The 26,418-nt window shown below is 36.9% G+C and overlaps 1 protein-coding gene across 1 annotated transcript in view; it reads right to left on the bottom strand.

Moving 5' to 3' along the window:
- The window catches only part of SCEL (sciellin), a 73,648-nt gene that overhangs the window by 36,057 nt on the left and 11,173 nt on the right, over positions 1-26,418 (bottom strand). Inside the window, exons 5-17 of the mRNA XM_012723189.1 lie at positions 26,217-26,285; positions 25,518-25,556; positions 24,448-24,528; positions 21,573-21,638; positions 13,892-13,972; positions 11,285-11,350; positions 9,333-9,392; positions 5,493-5,537; positions 4,549-4,608; positions 4,188-4,247; positions 2,246-2,305; positions 1,367-1,417; positions 963-1,025 (exon numbers count right to left, since the gene is read on the bottom strand). Coding sequence (XP_012578643.1) covers positions 963-1,025; positions 1,367-1,417; positions 2,246-2,305; positions 4,188-4,247; positions 4,549-4,608; positions 5,493-5,537; positions 9,333-9,392; positions 11,285-11,350; positions 13,892-13,972; positions 21,573-21,638; positions 24,448-24,528; positions 25,518-25,556; positions 26,217-26,285 — 801 coding nt within the window. The remainder of the gene's footprint in view (positions 1-962; positions 1,026-1,366; positions 1,418-2,245; positions 2,306-4,187; positions 4,248-4,548; positions 4,609-5,492; positions 5,538-9,332; positions 9,393-11,284; positions 11,351-13,891; positions 13,973-21,572; positions 21,639-24,447; positions 24,529-25,517; positions 25,557-26,216; positions 26,286-26,418) is intronic.

The following is a 26,418-nucleotide window of genomic DNA, read 5'->3' on the forward strand; positions in this document are numbered from 1 at the left end:
TTTAATTGTTGTCTTAGTTTGTTAAAAAGCAATACAAGCTATAGCATTATTTTCAAAATGCAGGAAATTAGATAAAACTTGTTATTTAACAAAATCAGTTTTACCCTCTGATGCTGTTAGAGACTTGTTAAAATACTCCAAATGAATAGTATCAAAGTAATAAAGTTCTATGTGAATCTACACAAAACACAAATTTCTGCTCAGCAGAATCAGATATAACTGCCTATTCTGTTTGTAAATAATAAAAATGGTATTAATAACAATTTCAACAGTATTAAAAATGATTAGACTATATGCCTCCATATTTATTCCCACAACTCAAGCCTTTTAAAAATATAATTAGATTATTATGAATTACAAAAGTTAAGAATAAATAACTTGCATGGCAAGAACATTAATGATTTACTTCTCAGCGGGATACTCTCCACACTAACCTGCATTAAGCAATACCTAAGGACGCACAGTGTGAACACGAAGGGACAGAGGAAGGGGCAGAAGGTGTGGTGACTCGGGGCTGCTCCTGCACTGGCACCGCGCTGAGGAGGGGTACTGGGGGTCCCTCCGCCTCACACTGCATGTACCTGTACCTCTGCAGGGCTGCCCTCCCAGACTACTGTCCTTCTAGGAACTGATTTACAAGAGTTTGCTCAAGCCTCCTTAGGCTCTCTTGATCATTTTGGAGATTCAGTTTGAAAACATTGTCAAGAGTGATTTTTTAGACACAAATTCAGTGCAAGCACTCATCCTTAAAAATAAGTGAAAGGTAAACATCTGGAAGACGCAGCTTACTATTAAACATTAGGGAAAAATTTTCCCAAAGAGTGATTTTATTGGAACATGGAAGGAAAGTTGTATGACTCACCATTGTAGTCTAAATCCACACTAATAAAACATGGTTATGAAGTTAAAATGCCATGTTGATTGTCACAGAAGTCAGATTTAAAGACACTAATGAATCTTACCCAGTGGAATATTCACTTCTTTTGGGGTTCACTTTGATAACATGATCAAGGTTCAGTTTCAAAGTATTACTGTATCATTATATATAATATATAATTTTAATTTTATTAAGATTAATTCAAGCTTTTGAAGAAAATTAGTATATTAGTGTTAGATTTATTTTTATTATAAAAATGGCCTTTAATAATATAGTTAAATTAAACTCCATAATTCCACTGACCTATATGCAAATATAAACTTAGAGAGACTACCCTGTAGTCTTTAAAGTGTGGATCAGGGGAGTAGGGTTCAGACACAGAAAAGAGAAGACAAAGATATGACCCCGCCCCCCATCAATGTCACTGAGGAGATCACACAATTAATCTGGGAGCAACTTCCGAAACTTCAAAGCATTTCTCACCCTCATCTATTTTTATCTGTCCTGGTGTTCGGTGTGATAATCATTTCAAAATCCTGACTTCTTTGGAAAAAATATCAAAACCATGTGTAAGTTAGATTACATGCAGTATTCTGTCAAGTCTGTATAAACAAGAATTGCCTGCCCCCACCCCCACACACCAAAAAATACAAGAATGTCCCTGAAAGGGTGTCAGATTTCCAGGGCCCAATAAACAGAAGCATTTTTGATGTCATTATCTTAAGCTTATCTACTCATTTCTACAGTAAAACAACAACAACAAAAAGTTAAGATCGGTTTCGAAAAGCTGCTTCTCACTTTGTGACTTTGTCCTTTATATTTCTGAAATAAATATAAGTTAGGCTCATTTAAAAGTGACTAGGACATTAAAGCATAAGATATTATGTAGCAGATTTTCCTATACTTACTTGAAGGCATTTAAACATGGAAACAACATCCTTTATATTCCTTTGTTATGACCCCTGATAAGTCTATAATTGCAACACTTAATCTGTGATAAAGAAAGGCCATTCCATGGCCCTCCCTGATGGCGCAGCGGGTTAAAGCACAGCACTAAGAAGCTAAAGCCACTTCTGCATGAGTTCGATCCCCGCCTGCCCCAGAGGTGACCACATGGCGGAGGTGACCACATGGCGCGGCAGACCTCTCCTGACCCGCCCGCTGCTCCCCTCAGCAGTGTACTTCGTGATCTGCCTGTTTTGCTCCCCACTCTGTCTCTGGTGAATCCTCTCACCCTCTGCATCTCTGGCCTGTATCCTAGTTCTGTCTGAATAAATAAATCTTTAAAAAAAAAAAAGGCCATTCCAATTCCTATGAGGTAGAACAGCTAACCTGAAAAATGCCTGTCACTGTAAATGCTTTACTTACCCTTTCTCCTGCTTGTCAGACTTTTGGTTGACTTTAGTAGGGTTCCCAAGGTCTTGGCTTCTTTGTAACATTGCGCACAGGGAGGGGTGGAGCAACAAAGTAAAAGAGAGAGAGAAAGAACAATTCAATTTTTTATGACAATAGCAGGTTCCTCCTATAGGAATGTGATACTAAGTAGTACCTAATACTTTAGTAGTACTAAAGTATTAGAATTATTGTATTCAACCGGCTCTACTGCAAAATGCTGAAGAGCTGATACAATCTGAATGAGGTCCAAATCATGATATGCTTACTAATGAATCAATTTTAAATTAAAGTTCTCTCAGATTTCAGTTTTTGTTGTTATTTGAGGGTGGATTGATGGAAAGCTAACTTGAACATTTGTTGAGATATTGTTTACTTTAGGCATAGTATCTTTCAAATCAGAGATGGAAATCAGATGAACAACATTTAAATCTAAACATTTTGAAGATTTAGACAAGTCATTTTTAATAAAAAGCTCAAGGTTACGAAGTTACCTTGGAAAAGGAAAAATAATGCTGAGGACTCCAATTTACAACATAAATTGACACTTTTCACATGCTACTCAATTTGAATACATGCAAAGCAATACCTCTGCAGTCCCCTGGGCCGTTTTCATCTGTTTCTGGTGCTAAGACAGGGCTGCTAACACCTTAGGGTTTTTCAGTGTAAAGGAGAAGGGAGGCAGGAGCGATGGAAAGGGAGCCCCTTCTCCACCTGCGATCCATCATTCCTGCATCAAAGTCTACTTTCAGATGCCAAATCACTTTGCTTTTCTCCTCTTTTCTAGCCCACAAAATGATTTGGTTGTAATATTCGTTCTACTTCTCTGACTTCCTACCCCATTTTTAGAATTATCCAAACTTCATTTTTTAAATATTTGAAATCTCATCTTCACCTGGAAAACACAAAACCACACAGAGAATTGGCAGCTTTTCTACTTCAATTGTACTTCATTTGAAAAAATTCACCTGCAATAATACTTGCACATTTTACATAGCATAAAGCAATATGTTGTTAGCAAGCATGTTCCTGATGAGACTGACTTCTATAAAGCTAGAATATTGCTCTGTGCACAGATTGGCACCAAAAAATGTCTTTTCAAGATAACTGAGGCAATAGAATAATTCTCAGAATTATTCAGAATTTGTCAGAAAGGCAAATTTGATGATTAACCAAATACAAGATAAAGAGTCAATCTGCAGAAAACGTACTAGAGGTCTTTAAATGCTTACCCTTTGTCGCTCTTGATTGTTCTGGGGTTTTCTCTAATGAAACTGCTGAGAGTTTGATTTCTTTCACCATGAAAAATAATAGCAACAATATAAGTGAATTCTATAGTATGTCAAGGTCAGTCTAGAACTATAAATTGACCTCTTAAATCTTATCAATTCAAGTATTGATCATTCACTAATCCTATCAATTCAGGTACTGATCATTCATTAACAAAATAAATGAAAGCATGGTTGTTGTTCTGAGATATTTACAGATAGATTTAAGCAACTCAACCAAGATCTATCTGAAAACTGCTTTAGTACATTATAAAGATTTTAGTGGTGAAGAGCCAAGTTCCAGCACCAAATGTCTTATAATAATCAAAAACCAGCCAGTTATATGTCTTTCACTTTTAGAAACAACAGTGACCTTGGTGATCATCTGGGTCATACCCTTCATTTTATGGGCTGTAGAAACAGGTTTCCAGAGGTTAGATGACTTGCCCAGGGTCATTGAGATTGATACAAAGGGCAAGCCAATACCAAACATCTACCCCTCTCCTAACACTGATTGGGGACCTGACACCCTGGCCTGCCTGACCCTCTCGCTGAGCAAGAGGTCTTCCACAGGAACTGGGTGCAGCACATTATAGAAACAGTCTAGGACTTTATCAAAGAGGCCTGTTAGAGTCTTAATCAAATCTTACCCTTTTCCATCTTTATCCATCAAGGAATTCAAAAAGATGAGATTTTCAAGGCTTTTGGCTCTGTAGAATACAAAGAATTCAAGTAGAAGACTACACAGTGAAATAAAATTTTGTGGTATCTTGAAAGGTCAGATACAATAAACATTCTTCATGAATTGCTCATTTACTCATATTGAATGGAAGAGCAGAAATCCTTCTGGGCAATTATGTCTGAACTAAATGGATAATAGTGAGAGAGCTACCCCATCTGCTAGTATATTTTTATGCCAGCGGATACAACTTCCTTCCAGCTAATGTCTGAAAGAATAAAACCAGCAATCTGGGGAGATTATATTTTCAAGTTAGAGACAGATGTACTTACCTTTTCTCTGTTTGCTCTGTCTTAGGATTTGCTCTGAAGAGACCGTCAAGACCTTGATTTCTTTAAACATATTGAATAAAAAACCTCATCAGTTAACAGATAGTTAATTCTATGGAAACAGGCTATCTGACATCTAAGATAGGAAAAAGAATTTATTCCAAGTAAGTATTTTCATAGACACAAAATTTAAGTTGCAGTGGAACTTACTGTATTGTATATTTTCAAGTTACAAAGAGAGTATCTTTGTATTCTCTTTGTTCTTGAATGCTCTTATTACAAGAAAAAAAAATGGTTATTGTCTATGGCAATGGATGTTAAGTAGACTTCTGGTGGTAAACATTTTATATACAATGTAAATATCAAATCACTATGTTGTAACTAATAGAATATTATACCTAATATACCTATTAATTAACTCATTTGCTATTTGCTTGATTCCCCTTCCCTGGAGTGCCTATCCATTTGGTATCTTAGTATGCAAAGTAGCAGAGGTAGCTAAAACTGCACATACCTCAAACACAAACTTCAAGTACTATAATTTTTAACTTTAGTAATTGGTGATTCAAAATAAAGTCATAATGTTAACTAAGACAGGAGTAGGCTTTGTATGAAATGAAAATTATTCAGTGACCAAATCAAATTCTGCTTGTATATTAGTTTCCTAGTATTTCAGCAAAAGAAATGTGATTAGTTATGTAACTACCTGATAAAACAAATGGAGAATGAAAATTAAAAAAATCAAAGCCTTTAAGATAAGCATATTTATACCTTAACATTCATAATAATGCTGAAATGATGATGTTTTCTGCAAACTTTTAATTCAAGATTTGTAGGAAACTTTTGACTACACCAGCGTGTGGATCCTCATGTTCACAGATGGATAAAACAGAAACCACAAGACAAAATTCAGTAAAAATAAAAAAACAGACATTTAAAAGTCTTACCTACTCAAGCTTTTGTTCATCTGGATCAGATTATCCAATTCTTCACTTTTGGGAAAAAAAAATCTCACATCAGTAAAAGTCTACCCAGAGTCAAACAACTGTTTTTTTTTGTAGTTCTCTGAAGTATATCTTCTACCTTATCAGCTCCATGGTAAAATCCTGTTTACTCTTCATGACTCACCTCAAGCTTGGCTCTCTAAGAAATCTTTCCCAGTTTTTGAGCTGAGTAGGGTCCCCTGCATTTTTGGAACCCTTGCGACATTTTTATTTTTTTGTTTGCATCTCCTCCAGAGCATTACTGATCACTTGTCTCTGGTCAATGCTCATCTTCCAAAGGCACTCACAATCTAAAACTTCATTTTATATTGGATCCTTCTAAAATATTCCTTAGAACCACATGAGCTCAGTTCTTTCTTCCAAGAAGGCATCCTCCATGTGTTCCTGCTCCTGTTTGTTCCTCACTATTTTCTCTTCAACTATTCTGTCCTCCTTTACCCTCATTTCTTTTACCTTCTTCATCCTGTCCTTTAGTTTTCAAATCATATTCCTCCTCCTTTCCTGCTCTAGAATCATCCACATAACACATTTTCTCAGGGTTCCTCCTCCTTCATGAGTCATGATTGGTGTTGACCAGGAGACTGTGAGGCCCAGTAACTCAGGAGTTACACAGTCAGGACCCCAAGTCAGGGACACCAATCCTGGATACACCACTATGGTGGAAGACCCTTGGTGAATTTACCTAACCTTTGCTGTGCCCATTTTTCCATCTGTAAAATAAGAAAACTACTTGTTCCTATCTCAGAAAAGAATCTATGAGCTAATAAATATAAAATGTAGGCCCTCCCTGGTGGCACATTGGGTGAAAGCACACTATAAAGCTATCCACAGCCACTGCAACACAAGTTCGATCCCCAGCCAGGGAGGTGACCCACATGGCTCAGCAGACCTCTCCTATCTTGCCCGCTGCTCCCCTCAGCAATGTAGGTCAGTAGAGCTGCCTGTTCTGCTCCTCACTCTGTCTCTGGTGAATGCTCTCACATCACCCCCCTGCTCCCCCCCCCACACCTCTGGCCTGTATCCCAGTTTTTGGATAAATAAATAAATAAATAAATAAATCTTAAAAAAAAAAAATACAAGTGTGCTTCATGATGTCTAGCAAGCCATAAACTCTCAATTAAATTTGGTCATTGTAATAACAGTTTTCCAACACTCTCAATTTTTTTTTCATTCAATCAATACATACTATCATTACACATGAAATTGTATTTGGTGATACCAAGATTTTGGCTCAACCTTAAAGAGGTAGAGTCCCTGAGTCACTTTGGGTGATTTGAAGATAATTTGGCACAAAGTAGCACAAGAATAGCTGCTGGGGCTCTACAAGTCTCTTCTCAGAACTCTAAAAGCATGCTAAATTAACAGTCATCACTTAATCGATCCTTTTGAGTCATTTTTCATAGCATGTGGAGGGTTGAACGCTAATAACAGTACCAAACTCAAAAACTGAAATACAAAAGCTACTGATCCTGACAAAAAATTAACTTGCTCTCCTTGTGTGGGGACAGACACTATCTGGTCTTCCAACACAATGCTCCATTGTTGTATCTCTTGCTTGAAATTCTACCTTCTGACTCTAAGGCTAAGTACCCTCCAGGGAAAAAGCAGACCCAAGAGTCCTGTAAATCATAGCCTCAGACCTTTGTGACCAGAGTGAGTCACAGTGAGATTACCAATTTGGGTTTGCTGGTCGTTATCACAAGAAAATTAGCATAAATCATGAGAAGAGACTGTGGGAAGTAAAATGAAATGGAGATTGTATTCTGAATAAAAGAGTGAGCTTTTAAAATGACTTTAAATTGCTGAGAGCTTTGGAGATTAAGTTTCACCATTGCATTTGTGATAAATTAAATGCTCTTAGTCAGATAAGAATGAGGGTCCATTTCCCAAAGGAGCATTACAAAGAGCAGCTGGGATAAATCAAGCTACTTCTAGTCTCAATGGATGACCCCAGTAATAACAATAAGCTATGTCAATGGAACAGACATTCCCCCTGATCCCTGTCAAAGTAGTAGCTTCTCCTTGTGAAGAATATCTCTGGCACTGGAACTTGTCAATTGTGGTTAGGGAGAGGGGACAGGGAAAATTAACTCAAATTTTCATTATTTTTGCTTGACTCATCTCAAATCATAATTTCCCTTCAACATCACTCACCTATCTCTCTCACAAATGTCCTGATCACCCATCAAAAACTATTCAGTCCCTAAAAGGATGAAATGGGCTGTGGTGGATGACTCCGAGTTCCTTGGTGATGGGAATAATGTGGTGACACATATCTGAAGGGTTTAGTAAACTGTTGAGTTATCTCATTTAAAAAAAATAATGAAATATTATTTTAAGCAAAATTAGAGGCCCAAGCAATTAAGATGAGAGAAGACATGAAACACTCAAGATACTAGGATTCAGAGCTCCAATTACACTTATGAGTTTGCACAGAAGAGTTAAATGTCACTTATGTTTTTTCTCTTCAGTTCTTTTGATTGTGCTTGTGATACCTAGTATCACTCTAAGCATTATTAAATTCTATAAGCAAGGAAAACTTTTGTGGATGTGAGATATAAATTATGGAATTTTTTACTCAAGATTTTCACACTGCTTACTGAACATAATCTATTGCATAAATACCTACTTTGCACAAAGCATCATAGCAAACTCTGCAAATGCCATATTGTAAATACAAAAAAAATCAGCACTGAGAGATAAAAGAGATGATAGAGAGGATGGGATATTTGCATCAATAGTATGAAGCAATCACAAATATGATTAGTGATTATAAAACATGAATAGTGAGGTATCTGATAGCTTAGAGAGGCTGACATCACATTTCAATAGATCACTCAGGGAATATCTCACAAAGTAGGTGATATTCGATCTGTATCTTCATAAAAAAGTTGGATTTGGAAGGACTGTTATGGTTGCCTTGAAGCTGGAACAGTCAATGGGTAGAATGTCATAAATAAAGCATCTGAAAATTCTAGAAAGGAAGTGATTTAATTCAGCATTGAATGTAGTAATGTGAAGTGAGAAATAACTCTGGAATATTAGATTGAAGCCAGATTAGCAAGGGCCTTAAATGAGGTTATATGTAATTGAACAGATAACACAGAGTGAGTGGATAATTGTTCAACCTTAGGAGGAAAACTGACAATGATGGGTAGTGATGGTTTAGTGGAGAGAGAGAGAGACTGGAGGCAAGTAAGCAAATCTGGAAAGTTGCTTTAACAGTCTAGGCTGGGGTCAGCGAGTTTTTGAACTTGGGTAGAGGTCATATAGATATGATGGTTCTTTAAACACTTAATCCGCACATGACTGAGATGACATAGAAGGGAATGACATGGATGAAATCAAGAATGACCACAGAACAGTGAGCTTGCCTGAATGAGAGGACAGTGGATACGTCAGGAAATAGTGCATGTAGGAAGGAAGTTGACTCTGGTCTAAGATACTCTAAATGGGGTTGCTGAAGAGAAGTAGAGATCTGGACAACATAAATTCAGCACTGGAGACTTGGCATGAGGCCAAGCCCGCAGAGAGTGCAGTCACCACACAGTTTGTGCGGACACTAGAAAAGGAAGCAGAGTATCCACAAATGTCAGTAACACCTAATCTTCAGGAACATTTGTCTAGAGACACTGCTTCTTTCTTCTTTTAAGTTTATATAATAAACAGCATTGGAGTTTTGTTCATATGTGGAACTCTTAAAGGTATGCCTCTTAAGCATTTTTGAAACATAAAAAAATATATATATACTCAAAAGCTCTGAGAACTCATTTGGGAACTCACCCCTTATCAGTCTTCTGAAGTGAAGAGGCCACTTTGACAATGTTCTCAAGATCCTGACTCCTTCAAACAGCGAAAAATAAAAAGGAGTTAAAGATAGTAACCTTTGAAGTAGTCAAGGTTTCTTATCTGTTTTCAGTGAAAAAAGCGATAGTCCAAATACCTGCAATTATGACTGAGGTTAACTGAATAGCAAAATAATTCCAACATATCTGTCCTGGTACACACACACTCTCACGCATTCACCATTCCACCTGGGTGTTGGCTCTGCCACCTAGTGCTCAGTAAAATAATTACAGTTTCTCCTTCAGATGTTGGCTGTTCCCAGGTCCCACATTTAAAAAAGGATGTGGAACTAAACAAAACAAAACCAAATTTTTAAACAATAAAACCAATTTAATGATTATTTGGGGGATGAGCTGGGTAAATCAAGCAAGAAAAGGGTCATCTGTAAATAGAATTGGATTTTCAGTAATAAGATTAATATATACAGGTTAGTTTACAAAGAGGTACAATTGCTAAATGTGTACTGTTATAGTGTAATGTTATTTCAATTAAAAGTTTTAATGCATGGAGAAATGAAAATACACATTAATTTCAAAAGTATACATGTAAATATGTTCAAAAGCTTTCTATCGGAACCAACGAGCATTCAGCCGTGTATCTAAATGATGAGTTATTCCCTCACATGAGGTGAATGTGTTTGTCTTGCTAGGCTTCCAAAGTGAAAAAAGTACATTTTAAACTGTAGGGCAGTTGGAAGCACTTGAATCATGTGGTCTCCTGAGATCATGAAAAAGAATCACCGAGTATGTCCTTAGGTTTCCACAGACCTCAACGTGTGTCCAGAAATAGAGCATTTGGGAATGAAGTTGACGCTGATGTAAGACATTCAAAGTAGGGTTCCTTCACAAACAATGGTCTCGTCAAACATGATATGGACTCCACAAAGAAAGAATTCTATAGTTAAGCAAATGTGAGAAGTGTGATCTACTCTGGAGATTCAGGAAATGCATGAGCACACTGAAGATTCTGAGAATTTCTGTGGCAAAGAACTCCATTTTGTGTTTTCTAAATGTGTTGAACTATTAATCTTTTCTTTCATGGAACATGCATTGACATCTTGGGTACATGGGACACAAGTCTGGAAATTGCTATGGAAACACTTCACTTTAAGTTTACTGGTCTTCCCAAAGACCAGACATCCATATGCTATATGTTTCAACTTTGGGGCTCAGGGACTCCACTGAATCCCAATTTGATCTCAAAGTAGATCACAAAATTTTTGACAGAAAAAATGGTTTATCATAATGGTTAAGATGATAATTTAATGTTATATGTTTTTTACCATAATGATAGATGGTTAATCAAATTAGTAGACCTAGAATACAACTCAAAAAGTAATTTCAAAAATACTGTTATTTTTTTTTAAAGGAAAACATTTATAACAAATACTAAACTAGATGGGAAAAACAAGAGAAGAGGCATAAATCAGGACCCTCCTGGGGAAATATCACCCAAAGGCTTCAACACGATTTGTGAGAACCTTCCTGAAGATGCAGATGGTACGGGATGTTACCTTCTACAGCACACTCTGACAAAGTTTTGTGGAACAAGTTCAAGCAAATGACCACATTTTCAGCTATTTATGTAAATGTAAGCCTCAACTATATTGTAGACTTTGGTCTACTGCTGGGATTAAAGAGGTATTTTCCTCTCTTAAGAAGGTTGATCCTATCCTATGATCACATTCACACAATTTTAGTTCTTTTCTTACTATAAACGTGAGACAGAGACAAAAGAAATAAAATGGTGTAAATACATACAAAAGTCACTACATAGAAGTCAATGGAAAATTGATTTTATCTATTTCATTATTATTTGTTTTGTATTTTAAGTGTTCTTATAAAGCATACGTAATCATTTCTCTAACGACACAGATATAGGTTTGGTACCTTAGATTTCTTTCAGCAGATCTGTGGGCTTCTGTGTGTACACCTGGTTTAGGTGGACATATCTGCCTATAAAGTTTTAAAATTAAAGATTATAAGTGTTAGGTTACAAAAGCCTTTGTTAAATCTAAATTTAAAGAAAAACATGCAGATTCATCGAAGTTGTTGGAACCATCGCACTACTTGAGAGAACAAGCTTTGCCTTAGTTCTGGGTACGTATTTTAGTAACTTTTTTTTGCATCATTGTAGTCCCTGTAGTTCTCCTGCCTTAGCACCGCCTGAGAACCGTCACCATCTTCCCTTGTGTTCATCCTCTCTCTGTCCCCCCCCCCACACACACTGCTCCAAACCCCCACCGCTTGCTTTGCTGTCTTCCTCAGCTCTATGGTCAGCTGCTCATTTTGACTTTCTCTTGACCTTTCATTTGGTTTCTCTTCTTTTGGTAAGTTTGAACTGAACCACCTTTTATTTGAATTGCTAGAGTCCAATGCTCATTTTGCAGGTTAGCCTAGCTCTTATTATTTTAACTACTATGTATGACTAGAAATAACCATTCTGAATATATATGGATGCTTATTTTTGAGTTTCCTGTAATCAATAAAGCATATCTATATTTATCATTACACATACTAACATAACATTTTAATTTGTTAAGGATCTTTTTGTTATTAGTCATTGAAGGGAAGATGTTTTTCTTAAAAATTTATTGTAAATTAATCGAAAAGCATATTTGCTCAGATATTATGGAAATATTTTTATAGATCCAATACACCTACCACATTAAAAATGATAAAATTGAATTGACAGATTAAATTTTTAATTGTTAGGGACTGTCACAGTTCATGATGTAGTGATTTTCTCTGCTCTTTTTCTAAGTATTTTATTGTCCTACTTACAAATTCATGCTTGTTCCAAGAAACACTATTCAACTATTTTTCTGTCCTCCTGAGGACAAGTGTTAATTACATAAGGAAGCACTTTCCTTTCATATTCTTTCATTAAGACCATCTTACTGTGATTAAAGTAATCAGGATTTAAAACACGCAAGTTGTCCTAATTTTATTTTTAAGATCACTGGTGGGAGAAATTGAGTAGTAAAAATGGATTAGGCTAATTCCTATGAAGTTTAGCTTCTTTTAAATCTATGCAAGTTCACTGCTTTAGAGTCACTGATTTTAGATTAGAATTTAGGTGGTATTAAAGCCAATTTATTTTGGTCCTCTCAAAAACACTTTTTCAAGTTAATTTTTAATTGCTCAATAGTATGAGAGTAAAAGGTAAAATAACATAAGGTTAAAAGCTTGAGGATTTATTTTTAAGAGTACAATTGTAATATTATGCAATAAAAGGCTATAAATCTGGCCTATGTTTTTTTTTATTATATTAGTTTATTTTTACATATTTTTGTGCATTTTTCCATCTCAGTTGCAACCCCCTTGGGGTTCCCATCACTAAATCATCCATGTGCCATCACCATAGTCCAGTGCATTGGTCTATATTTTTAACTAATTCAGTAAAATATTCCCTAATCTCATTTTTAAAAATGTTACCCTCTCATCTTAAGGAGCAAAAATTTAAAGGCTCCAGAAGTCTCTCTGAGTGTGAATTTAGAACTTGGTTTGTAATTCAATAGACTGAACCCTAATGCTATACAGTCCTGTATTCAGTTAGCACTTTCTAGCTGAAGTTGCCCTCTTACTTAAGACTAGCTCCAGAATTATCTTCTTGCTGTCAAAAAATCACCATCAAATAACAAAAATACAAAAGAATCAAAGAGAGGCAATCAAGCAGATGTAATGAATTCAGTCTACATCGAGATACCATTTTTTTAGATCTCACAATAATAATGAAAATGTGCAACATCAACTTTGAAAAAATGGTTTGAGATTATAAAATAGTTTAGCAGGAACATATGGGAAGACTTTCAGCTCTCTAACTTAATTTCTAAGTATTAATTATCGAGTGACAAAGATTCAAAGCAGAAAGCAAGTTTGTCTTTTTTTCTTGATTTGAAGACAAGTTAATGAGAATATTTTTCCAAATTTGTGATAGTTTTGAAATAAATTACAAATGTCACAGTTAAAACCAGACTGAAAAACTAAAGCTATTTCTAAGACAAGTGGGGGCCTAAAAGTAACACAAAGTTTTAAAATGTCTTTTATCAGAAAATACAGCGCTTAATGGTAAACTTTACTAAGAAATCTATGTAGACAAATGCACTTTGTGGCTGTATACTAAAATAATATGTACGTCTCAATGCGCATATGTGTATTATATATGTATACATTTACTTATATTCAGAAAGAGAAGTTCCACATACATTATTCTTAATATATAAACTAGAAGAAATCTGAGGACAAACACTTCTTAGACATGACAAGTGTTCAGTTTCTATGCTGAAGGTGCATTTCCAAAAGACAAGTAATGATCATAAATATGCCAAAGTAAACACACACTAGTGTTAGCAAATAAAATTCAAAAAGTTTTACAAGTTTCTCAGAAAATGAGCATGTAATTTATACTTATGCTTTGCATAAAAGAGGTCATGATTTATTTGCTTTTTTGCTCCTCCTGAATTTCTCAAGAACTTCTGTAATGCAAGGTCTTACCTATTATCCCGTCTCGGCAGGTGAGGAGATGCAACAGGGGAATTGGGCTTTGGAGGTATGGGAGGGTGAACAGTTGTCTCCCTTGGAAAAAAGAAAGCAATTCATTTCACCATGGAAATATGGTAAACTTAGTTATTTTAATCAAATGCATTTATTGCTTAGGTGGGAATATCTTGTACATATTATGAGCTCCTTGCTAATAAAGAGGTCAGAGTCTATGAAGCACTAAACATTAAAGAAGTTGAATATTTAAATCACAGATATTTTAAAATTCATTTAATCATATTATGGGAAACCTCTTCTTTTCACTATATATATATAATATATATTCATAATATTCACACATATATCCATAATATATATTCATATATATGTGAATATATATAATAAATATATTCTTTAAACAGTTTAATATTTTTCTAGAATACCTAGCTCAAATTGTGGCATTTTGTATCAGCAGCAGCATGTGAGCACAGGAAATGATTCTTGGGAATTAACATATAAGCTTCTTTGGGAATTATGTCAACTATCAAACTACTACAGACATAGCAAAAAAGGTTTGCAATCCCCACAGGCCTTGAGGTAAAGTTGATTTTGAAATTTAACTTAATCTGATTAAACTACTGTCAGCACAGGCTAGTGTGATACTAGCAAAGCGAATACATATACTGTCAGCCTAAATTTTCCAGTGAAACTCCAGTGCCAGGTTCTGAGCTGGCATGATTTAATGACCGAGCAGCTGGAGAAGAGCAACTAGTCACGCATTTTAGATGGTGCAACACCTTACCCAGTACCTCCTCCCCCTCACACCACTCCCACCCCAGTTATTCTCTATTATCCTCCAGATAAGCCCCACACCTACTAAGAGAGCCCTTGTGAACTGCACCCACTGAACCCCCTGCCTCCTGCCCAGGGCAGATAAGTGCAAGGGCTCTGGAGTCAGGCTGCCTGAACTGCCAGCTGTTACATGGGTTACCTTTTCATTTCTTTATCTGTAAAAACCCTTCTGATAGGAGGGCAGGGTGTTGCCAGGACTGAATGAGATCATGCTTTTATGTAACATTTAATGGTAACTTTCTGTACATATAGGCATTTTGTAAATGAACTGTTTCTCTTTTTCAAAAGGCTTTTACTACACAAAGAAATAAATAACAGATGAAGAAAAATATTATGAAGAAAAATAAAACAGAATTAGAGAATGTTAAGTGTGCAGATGCTATTGATAGATGAACAGAACAAAGGTAGGAAAGTTACCATGGTTTTGGCAATATAGTGATCATGGGTCAGTTTTGAGGGAACAGTGGTGGAAAAAACATGATAGGAGTGGAGGAAGCCACTTCCGCATGACAGGAAGCCAGGAAGTAAAGGCACTGATGTAGATAATCTTTAGAGCTATTTTGCAGTGAGAGGAAAAAGAAATGGGTAGTTTGGTGAAGGGTGGTGGATTGAGGGATTTATTACTACTTGTGTATACAAAGATGGGAAAGTTACAGGTAAGATGCTAAATTGAATGGTGCAAAGAGAGGATAGGAAGTTGCTAGACAAATTTGCTCAAGGTGTGATGGGGTGGCTAAGCCCTCAAATAGGCATGCAAATGTTGCTTAGGTGTGTGTGTGAGACAGAGAGACCTGAATCTGAGCACACAATGCAGAGATGGCTTGGGGAGCTCCCAGGTGTGTGAGAGGGAGTTAAAATACACACAACGTGGGTGTGCAGTTGTGAAGGCCAAGAAAAGCTGAGGGCATATTCATTTCCGAGGGTGATGCATTTATACCCTGCTGGGCCAGGACCAGGCAATACCACAGCTTCAGTTCACCTCAAAGGAGCTTTCATTTGCATCTCTGTTATGACAGCCACAGATGACGGAACTCAAGCCCCCTGGGGCAATGAGAGAAGTCATTCACACTGTGCCAGGAGCTCAGTGTGATGCCAGGCAGGGGGTTAAAATGCCAGAATGAGGCAGGAAGCTGTGGCCCAGAATGATTTAGAGAAAGAAACAAGAGACATTCATGTGGAATGATTCTGTCTGAATATCACCCTGAGATGCCATGTTTCAGTTTGGATAATTTGACCTTGGCTCTCCCCTCTGCCCTTCCCTCAACCCCTTAAGACCTTTTGCAGGATCAATGCCATCTCTTCAGTGACTATAATTATAAGGAATAACTTTCAGGAGTAAAAAGGCAACTTTCACAAGAAGCACTTGAAAATTTGTAGATACTAGCCCAAATGTCAGTGCTCAAAGAAACAACATTGTAAAACTATGCACCCTATTTCCTTTTCATTTGTTGCTGCAAAGATCACTTCTTTTCATTATGACTTTTTAGGAAGATATAATTGGCTCTTTGACGGTCATTCTAGAATGACTTGGTGAAGAACACCTCTATGGTTGCAGCACAGGCCTAGGTAGAAACAAGAATAATGGACTCTAAGAGTTAATTGCTAGTTTCATTTTTAGTTTCCACTGTGCTTAACTTCTGTATCCCACAAATTGAATTTTTACTCCAACAATGGCAAAGGAAATGGAACCTATATTCTTTGGTTTCAGTAATATGCCAATTTTGTCAGACTCATGCATTCAGTATTTTACTCAATTCAGCATCTGTCCTGTGGAGTGCATATCATTATTATTATTTTCACTGAGTCTAAACACAAAGGTAATTTGTCCTGGGTCAGACTGCTTGTGGCTTAGTCTGGGATTTGCCGCCTTCTTTCTGACAGCAAAGTCTGTGCTTTTTTTTTTTTTTTCTCCCTATTTCATACTATTTCATACCTACTTTCTAGATTAACATGGCTATTAACTCACTTTGACCCTCGAAAGAGTGCTGGTTGTGATCTGCTGCTTCACAACAGAGTAGCCTCGCTCAGCTCTGCCGCTGGCAAACCACTATGCAACTGTGAGTTGGCAGAGTTGCTGCCAGGAAGTGCCCCCCCCCCCAGTTTCCCGAGTATGAGGACAGCTAAATAAATGTTGGTCCTTGCACGCCACCAATCCCATCGCCTTCCCCTGGCTCTCCCCATTTTTGAATCTGAAGTTTCCCTGCTTCATCATATTTCAAGTGGCTCCCTGGGTCCAGGGCCTCAGAGGGAATCTGAATCGGTGGAGGGAAGTGGTGGTGGTTCTATTTGTTTTCCTTGAAAAATGTGTTAGTTAGAATTAGAAGATCCAGGGACTGTCTATGTTCACCCCACGGGACTGAGTTAAAAATAACTCACAGCTAAAGAATAAGACTTAGTTTTCCATATCCTGAGTTAGCCTTGTCTTTGTTCCATCTGAACAATACTTTCTAAAATTAATCAGCTTTAATTCAGATTAATGTTTTATTATGTTAAATTTGCAATGGGTGTTCTGGAAATTTAGATAAGATTTTAGTCATGTGCTTTGATATTTTACTCAGTCTTAGAATCTTTATTTTTTATCAAAAAAATTATAATTAATGTAAAAAAGACATTTATTGAAATAAAATAAAATAAGTTGTTTTTAGTTTGACAGCAAAATTTCTTCATGGTTTGGTATCAGTAGAGTTAAAGATGTCGCAGCATGATGAGAAAGATTACATTTTCCCATTTATAGTTAGAAATAGAAAAATATAACTGTAGTGCAAGGTTGCCATGGCAACTCACTTCTCAATCAGGCTATTTTTTCCACCTTCAACTCTACCAATCAGCTAGCTGGCAGTGGAAACCACTAAAGGAGAAGAGGTTGAAATAAATATGGGTGAGAAATCATGAAAGCTTGAGCAAGCATTTAATTCCATGGTAATTTTCCTAGGTGTGTTTTCACTGTTAATTTTATCAGTATGTATTTTTTTCCTCTATCTTTGAAAATGAAATCACATGTACAAAAAAAAAACCCTACATTTGTGTTGGCTGACTCTGAATTAGTGGGCAACACCACAAACATTCACATTGTCTATTAAACAACTACATTTTGAAAGCTCAAGTAGCCACAGGGACAGATAAGTCAACAGGGATTCACCAGCAAGGTCCTTCGTGAATGGGGAAGAGCAGTTTCTGTGAATGAATGGTAGTGGCAGCCGGAAAATATCAAGACTTCCAAGAACTTTTGGTAGATGGAAGGATGGGGTATGAATCAAATGGGTCTATAAGATGAGACTATCAATTTCAGGGAAGCTATTTTTTTAAGATGCAAAAGTTTTGGAGATGAAAAGAAGGCAAACCAGTGAAGCAGGCTTGATCAGAAAGATATTAGGAAAGGCAGATGAATACAGTGGGGAACAGTTACAAGAAAGCTAAAATTTTAATTTAATTTTGGTTAAAGTGAAAAGAAACTATAGGTTCTGGGACATTTGATTAGATTTCAGAAGAAAACATCTCATTGCCACAGGTTGTTCAAAACATGAGCTGGTTGTGTCCCTTCCAGCAAGGGAAGGAAGAAGAGGTCAGAGTTCTTGCATACAAATGACCGAGGGGCTACCTTAGAAATCACCTAGAAAAGGGATTATCTACGTTCAAACTTTACCTTTTACATCTCACTATCATGAGTTACAGCTTCTCTCCTATCTCAAAAAAGGGACAAGTGGCATTCAAAGATACTCCATTTTAAACCCCCAAATTTTATTTGATCACCCAGGTCTTAAATCTTTCACTTCAAGACTCACATATATCATAAATACAACACTTGTTTTAGGAAGCTATTTTTTTGCCATTAACTATAAACTATGCTATCTTAGAAAACTATATTAACTGTAAATAGAATTACATTAGATATAAATTTAAATACAGACTTACATAGTCATAGGTACAGACAGTGATACACACATACCTAAAGAGGTGATACCATAGGTCTTCTGTTAAGAAAGATTGGTGTTCAGCTTAGTTTGTGTCTGTCATCAATTTTTAATCCAAACACACCAACACAAGTGTTCAGACCCAAACACAACTAAGTTTGACTTCCTCCACAATAAGAACAACTGCCTGCGGAATGGAATGACTCTTGGTATCAAAGGCTACAAAGACATCAAAGAGGTGGAGAGACAAAAGGCAAAGGACTCCCTCCTGCCACGACTGAATGTGGTGGCACTAACAGGCATTTGGGGAGAGCATGAAGTAACTGGGAAAGATTAGGCAATAGAACAATGAAGATGCACAAAATGAAGAGCAGGAAAGAGAGCAGCGAAACCAGGTTAAAGGGGGGAAATTGTAAGAAAGGAGGGGAGAGAAAATGTAGAAGACAAGAGTACATGAGAAGGATGAAAGGAAATGAGACCAGTATTGAGCTATTAGCTAGTGTTAAAAATCATAGTTCCCGTTTCTGTTTTTGACCTCACCTCACTTTCTTTTGGGCTCCTAAGGGGACAAAGATTTCATTTTGAAAACTTCGCTTTCCTTTATCATTTAATAATTGCTTCTATTTTTCAGCTTTTACTAAAAAGGCTATTTCTCAGCTCTGGGAATGCTTGGCATTAAAGGTGAGAAACAGAAGGTATACTTTGAGCTCTTGCAAAGAAAAGCACTTCAGAAGTCAAAGCCTTTGCTATATTGTTATTATTCTCTTCCCCTGAAAATTTGGCCTGACATGAGCGTTGATCCTCAAAGAAAAGTCTCAGTTTAACCCTTATATTACTAATCTGTGACTCTAAAAAAAGAAATGGATCTCTAATTTGATCAACCAAGTCCAATAATCCCTTTTCTTTAGTTTTGGTGCTGTGGATATGAGCCAGGAATCAGAAATAGGAATACTGTAACTCGTTTTATCTCCCATGTAAATCGCACCCAGCAATGCATAAATTGTAAGGGCATATTGCCAAGGACTGTCAGTTCTGTGCAAGTAGAGATTCACAAGCTCAATGAACACAGAAAGCCTGGATGTTAACTCATGAATAATCCTTCCATATTTTTACACAATTATATAACCAATCACTTATAGCGTTACTTTACATTAATATTAGAATAATTAGTTGAGGGTAAAAATAAGAATGTATTTTGAAATAAATAATAAATATTTCTAAGTATACCAGATATTATCTTGCAAAACAAAATTGAATGAATCTTATGATCCAAGGGAGATAATAGTAACAAGACTAGCTCCTATTTAATACTTCATGAAAAATATCACCCACAGATAGCTTCATGAAAGATATCAACAATGAGAAATATCTAATGACAAACTGAAGGAAAAGATGGTTTTAAACTATAAGTATAGGGCCCTCCCTGGTGGCACAACTGGTTAAAGCACAATACTATGAAGCTATCCGCAGCCACTGCAGCACGAGTTTGATCCCCTGCCAGGGAGGTGACCCACATGGCATGGAAGACCTCTTCTGACCTGCCCACTGCTCCCCTCAGCAGTGTACTTCCTAGGCCTACCTTTCTGCTCCCCTCTCTGTCTCTGGTGAATCCTCTCACCCCCACCCCCTTACTGGCCTGTACCCCAGTTCTGTATGCATAAATAAACAAATCTTTAAAAGTTTATAAAAAATAAAATAAGCTATTCCTGGCAGTTCGTGTAATTGGAAGCCTCTGTAGATGAGCAGATTTTTTTTTTTTTTTTAGAGATTTATTTATTTATTTGTGCATACAGAACTGGGGGACAGGCCAGAGGCTCAGGGGCGGTGAGAGGCTTCACCAGAGACAGAGTGGGGAGCAGAACAGGCAGATCGACGAAGTACACTGCTGAGGGAAGCAGTGGGCGGGTCAGGAGAGGTCTGGCTCGCCATGTGGTCTCCTCCCGGGCAGGCGGCAGGCGGGAATTGAACTCATTCGGAAGTGGCTTCAGATTCTCAGTGCTGTGCTTTAACCCGCAGCGCCATCATGGAGGGCCCAGATGAGCAGATTTTAAAAGAAAACATTTTATCAGAAGATAGATATAATTCCAAGTTGTGATTGTTCAATGTTTAATAGTTATATATATAATAGTATATATCTGTATATGTGAATGTACAAATATGTTGCAACAACAATGGTGAAAAAAAATTGAGCAATTTATGTCTATTATGCAACCAAAATGCATTTATATTCCTACAGCTAAAACCTAAATTATAATAAAGGCCATTTATTTCTATTATTTGGAAATAAAAAAGAAGTTATTAAAGCCTAATAACAGGTGAAAATTCTAGGAAATTCTTAGATTGAATTTTGCTCCCCCAAATTCATACATCAAAGTCCTAACCCACAGTGCCTCAGATGGTGACCTTATTTGGAAAGAGGGCCTTTGCAAATATAATTAAATGGATTAGGATGAGAACACACTGGAGCAGGATGTGTCCCCACAGAATGACTGATGTCTTCAGAAGGGAGAATTTGGACACAGACACACACACACCATATAAAGAAGGCACAGATTGGGAATCCAAACTTATACACACTAGGAAATGTCAAAAATTTCCCGGAAACCACTAGAAGTGCAGAACAGGAACCAACCCCGTGGACATGTTAGTTTGGACTTTTATCTTCTGAAAACAGTGAATTTTTGATAAGCCATGCAGTTTGTGGTAACCTATAGCAAGCTAAGACAGCTACTTACTAAGTCACAGCTTTTCAGATTTCCTACCAGAGACACTTGTACCCTGACCTCGCTCCCACTGGACACAATCTTGTTCAGCACTCAGAGTTCACTAAATTGCCTCCAATTTATGCTAATGTTTCACAATTATACGCTGTCAATATCTAACACAATCTCCCATCAAGATACATAGCAATTATATCTGACACCTCCCCTTACCTTTTGATTGCTCCTGTGCTTGGGGTGGTATTGCAGCCTGGAGGGGGTGGAGGAAACCAGGACTGTCTGTGAAGGAATGACATCAGTTACAGACATGGTGCTTGTATCATCCCCCCTCCATGCCCACGAGGAAAAGCTGAAAGTAATTTGCCAGTTAGCTGGCTTCACCATTTCATAAATTAAATTCAGTTAATTTGCCAGTTAGCTAGTTTCACCATTTCATAAATGCATTAGGAGGTAACTGTCATATTTTAGGCTATTTGCTTCCATTTCCTTTAATAACATAACTATGTCTAAAAAAACATAGACATTTCAGGCCCTGCCTGGTGGCACAAAGGGTTAGAATGCAGCACTGCAATTTAGTCACAGTGCTTCTGTGTGAGTTTGATCCCCACAAACTGGAGGTGACCCAATGGCAAGGCAGACCTCTTCTGATCCCCCCCCACTGCTCCCCTCAATAGTGTACTTCATTGATCTACCTGTTCTACTTCCTACTCTGTCTCTGGTGAATCCTCCCACCGCCCCTGCACCTGTGGTCTGTACTCCATTTCTGTATGCATTATTTTTTTAAAAATTCTTTAAAAAATCGACATTTCTTTAAAAGGAAATCTGAAAAATAATGCTTGCTAAATTGAGGTATCAGGCTCATCCATGTTTATCATCAATATGCCATTTTTTGCATATCTAAAATATTTCATAATAAAAACAAACCTTTCCATCTATTCAATATATCTTTTTTCTTCTATTTTCTGCATATCTGAAGTATTTCATAACAAAAATAACAAACTGTGCTCTACTCCAAGAACAATCTTCAACATATGGTTTAAAAATTGTGATACAACTAACAGTAAGAAAATGAAAATCACAGCAATGAGAACCTCAATTATACATATATACACAATTAGAAATGGGTTTATATTATGAGGGCATACTTTTAACTGACAGACATAACTAAAGCCTCTGTCCAGCGAGGATGGTCCAAGGAGAGTGCTGTAGCCCAGAGAAGGAAAGTCTGAGATAAGGAGAACAGGAAAATTGGCCTTAAATTGCTAAAACTGGTCTATTCTTGAAGGCACAACAGGACTGCATTAAGATGCAGTGAAGTAAATCGACGAAGATTTCAACTTAATGTAAGCAGTGGATGCCAACCATGAGAGAGAGTCTAAAGCACATCACAGATATGACCTTTATTGCTGGCTTCAGGGGTCCGCAATCATGCCTGACCTGTCAGAGGGAAGAATCTTGCACTGGGTAGGAGAGTGAACTAACTGACCTTAAGTTTCTCTTTCAAACTTAGGACTATTTCAAATAGACAAAGGATCAAGGAAGTATGTAATTTGGGTCCAAGAGAAAGATGATCACATTTTCTTCTGATATAACTGTAATTCTGACTACATGAAATAGAATCAACTCTTTCTCTCCAGGAAGACCACAGCAGCATTATCACCATCATCTAGTCCAGGAACAAATACTGAGCAAGTACCCTGTACTAGACATGGTTTGAAGTGGTGGCAAAGAAATAAGAGCATTTTAAAAGCTCTGAAGTTTAAACAGTACTTTTTGGTTCATTTTTATTATGATTCTCTAGCACTGCCTTCTCTTCAACATGTAAAAATCACATCCCTATCACATTCTGCCTCAAGGATACTCTACCACAGGCTTAGCGATTGTTCTATGCCTAGTAGATAAATGGAACTCAGCACAGGCAGAAGAGGGGAGACATGCAGGTGACGAAGGAGGAGGGACCAGTAATCACAGATCCATGACGTGCAATATCTCTACCTACTTGAAAACAGGGTCCACCAGCTCTACAGAGCATAGGACACAATACAGGCTGTTTCCAGGAGCATGGCAGGCACCATGTGCCACAACGTAGTCATCATTTCAGGGGAGAGCATTCCCTGCTGTAGGACTTGATTAAAACGTGCCATCTGAAGTAACTTGCCCTTTACTGTCACGGTGCTATGGAAAGAGGGGGCTAGGTAATGGGCGTAGGTAGCCATATAGGAGCAGGGTGACTCAAACCCTTCAGTCCATTTATCAGCCTGATTGAGAAACACTGTATTGGAACCAAGATGGCACCCTTCTTCCCCACCTCCACCCCACAAAGCCCTGGGTCCATTCATCAATCTGACTGGAAAGTTCAGAACACCAACACCATAGCACTATGTTGAAGCACTGGCCAAGGCTAGTTTTGGGATGGTAGGCCAGACAACGTGAGCAAACTCAAAGGGCCTGGGTAGCTTAGGAGCACCCACAAACTCACTGGACCTATGTAGCCTAGGAGACCTCCACAGGCCCAGTCAATTAGTAAGAGACACAACACAGTGTCATCCAACAACCAAAGCCCACTCCCTGCCCACTATACCCCTATAAGCACCTACTTCTCATCACCTTAGTGGCCGCCCACCCATCTCTGCTTGGAGGAGAGCTTTCCTGTTCTTCCTATCTCCTTATCAATAAATCTTGTTTTTCTATAAATTTGGTCTCATGTTGAATTCTTTCCTCTCCTAAGATAAGAACTGAGAAAGAGCCTGCTCTTCCAGGCCTGCTCCCCAAACCCCAATTCACTATGGTATCATCAAAAATATTGCCTATACACATGGGCCCCTGAGAAAACCAGGACAAGACTGCTTGTTTGGAAAGGAGAGGTGGGGGGGTGGGTGGAAAGATAGCAGAATCCAGTAGGTGCTGGGATTCCCTCTGGGAAGGGACAGAGAGAACATGGAGGAAAGAATGAGACACAACATTTCTGGGGTCCCTGGCAGATGATTTGGCTTAAAATTAATATATAGATTGATAAAATAAAAAAGAAATAAATAATTATTGCTTTATGGAATATCATCAAGAAGCAAACCCAATGAATCCATCATACCTCTTTTTCTTTACAGGAGTTGTAGCAGAGGTAGAGGTGGGGGTGTTGGTGGTATTTGTATTGAGCAAACCTCCAGGTTGCCTATTTAAATGCAAAAAAACCAACAAAACAAAAAAAAACAACCGATCACATTCCTGAAAATTTTTTATTCTACACCACCTTGAAATGCCATATAATCTATTAATATTCCTACCTGCTCTGTATCTAGTACAGAATGTTTCATTTAGAGAACAAAAAAGGTTCTTCCTTAGTTTACTCATTTTATAAGCTGCCGGTTTCTCATCTCACCGACAACTGAAGGAAATTAATGAAGTGTGCTTGTAATTCAGACCAACTCTCATGGGCTGTAGAGTGTGTGTAATCCCATATATTGTGACTAACAGAATGATACTGCAGTTTTACTGCATTAAAAGTATTAGCTCGTTTAAGAGAACATTGAAAAATCATACCATTATTAATTGTTATTTTGCATTTATTAAAATACAAAGACCTCAAAAAAAAAAAAAAAAAAGAAGTGACCCAGGTTTGTTGCAAGTACTGAGAAGAGTGATCCACTGTGGGAATTAGTTATTTGTAAATACAAATTTAACAACTAAGTTTTCAAAAATTTACTTTGCTTAACAGATAGTACAAAAGTAACAGTACATTAAAGCAAAATATATTTCATCTATTTAGGTTGTTAGCAACTCTATGAGTTTGACTTTTAGATCAATGGGTGTTTTGTGAGGCAGGTGAAATGTAGAGCAAGAATTACTTGCCAGATGAATGGGGGGAAATTTTGTGGGGAAAAATTAAATAGTCTAGATTATAAGGGGAAAAAAAGAATAAAGTTTTGGGATTTGGTTAGAGTAGAGCTCGGAAAACCTTTTTTGTTAAATTCTAAAGATTAGACATTGAAACTTTGTGGAGCATGTCAGTATTTCTATAACTTAATTCTGTCTAAATAATAAGAACATGACTGTATTACAATAAAACTTTAGCCTCAGAGCAATAAGCCCAGGTTTTTCTTGAACACACACAAAGAAATGCAACTGATCCTTAAAATATACTGAAGTTAGAAAAGTGCATACATTTTTGTTGCTTCTGGTGATCTGAACGTGGACAAGCTTCTGTTAAGAAAGAAAAAAAAACTATACAGTAAAAAAGAATACATGTTTATATCAATTTGTAATTGCCTATGAACTTAAAAATAATAATAATTGCTTATTATTATTAGTGTTAGTATTAATATTTTATAAGAAATTAGATATAATTTAAGATAAAGTGTTAGTATTTGGATAAATATCGTAAGATGAGTTTCACTTTTTTTCTCTTACACTAAATTCCTAGGGAATTTTTTCCTTCAGAAAATTCAGTACCTTAAACTCAATGTTTTTATTTTTGGGATTCAGTAAATTTCTTTAGCAACAAAGATATAAAATTAGCATTTACATGAATTTCATAATCTTACTACCAGAATAACTTAAACAGAAATATAAATGTGACAAGAATGAAGACTGGGAGTAATGAGATTTCTTGATTCTTAAGTCATGCAATCAAATTTCATTTTTCTCTAACAATGAGCAGTATTTGTAAGCCAGACAACAAAATTTTATTTCTCTCTAACCAATAGGAAAACTAAAAGTTTCACCCAGAATTTTTTAGTTAAAAAAATAAAAGAGAACAATAAACTGTAGAACAGTGTTAAACGAGATTAAGAATTGTTATGTTAATAAATAATGATTAGAAAAATATACTTGAGCCTTTCCCAAGTTAGTAGATACTGGTACCTATTAGTTAGTCGGTTATCCAAGGTATTGGCCTTATATGTTTTAACAGCATCATTTCTGTCTGAGATCCTTTGTAAAGAAACAAGACAAAAGTCTGAGTGAACATTAAAATTATTAAAATACTTTCGGATCCCATTTATGATAATAACTTCTCAACAGTCTATTTCTTTAATACAAAGAACTGTTTCAGGCTTTATATTTC

Source organism: Condylura cristata, unplaced genomic scaffold (genome assembly GCF_000260355.1).
Source record: "Condylura cristata isolate star-nosed mole 26May11 unplaced genomic scaffold, ConCri1.0 scaffold00010, whole genome shotgun sequence".
NCBI classification, from domain to species: domain Eukaryota; kingdom Metazoa; phylum Chordata; class Mammalia; order Eulipotyphla; family Talpidae; genus Condylura; species Condylura cristata.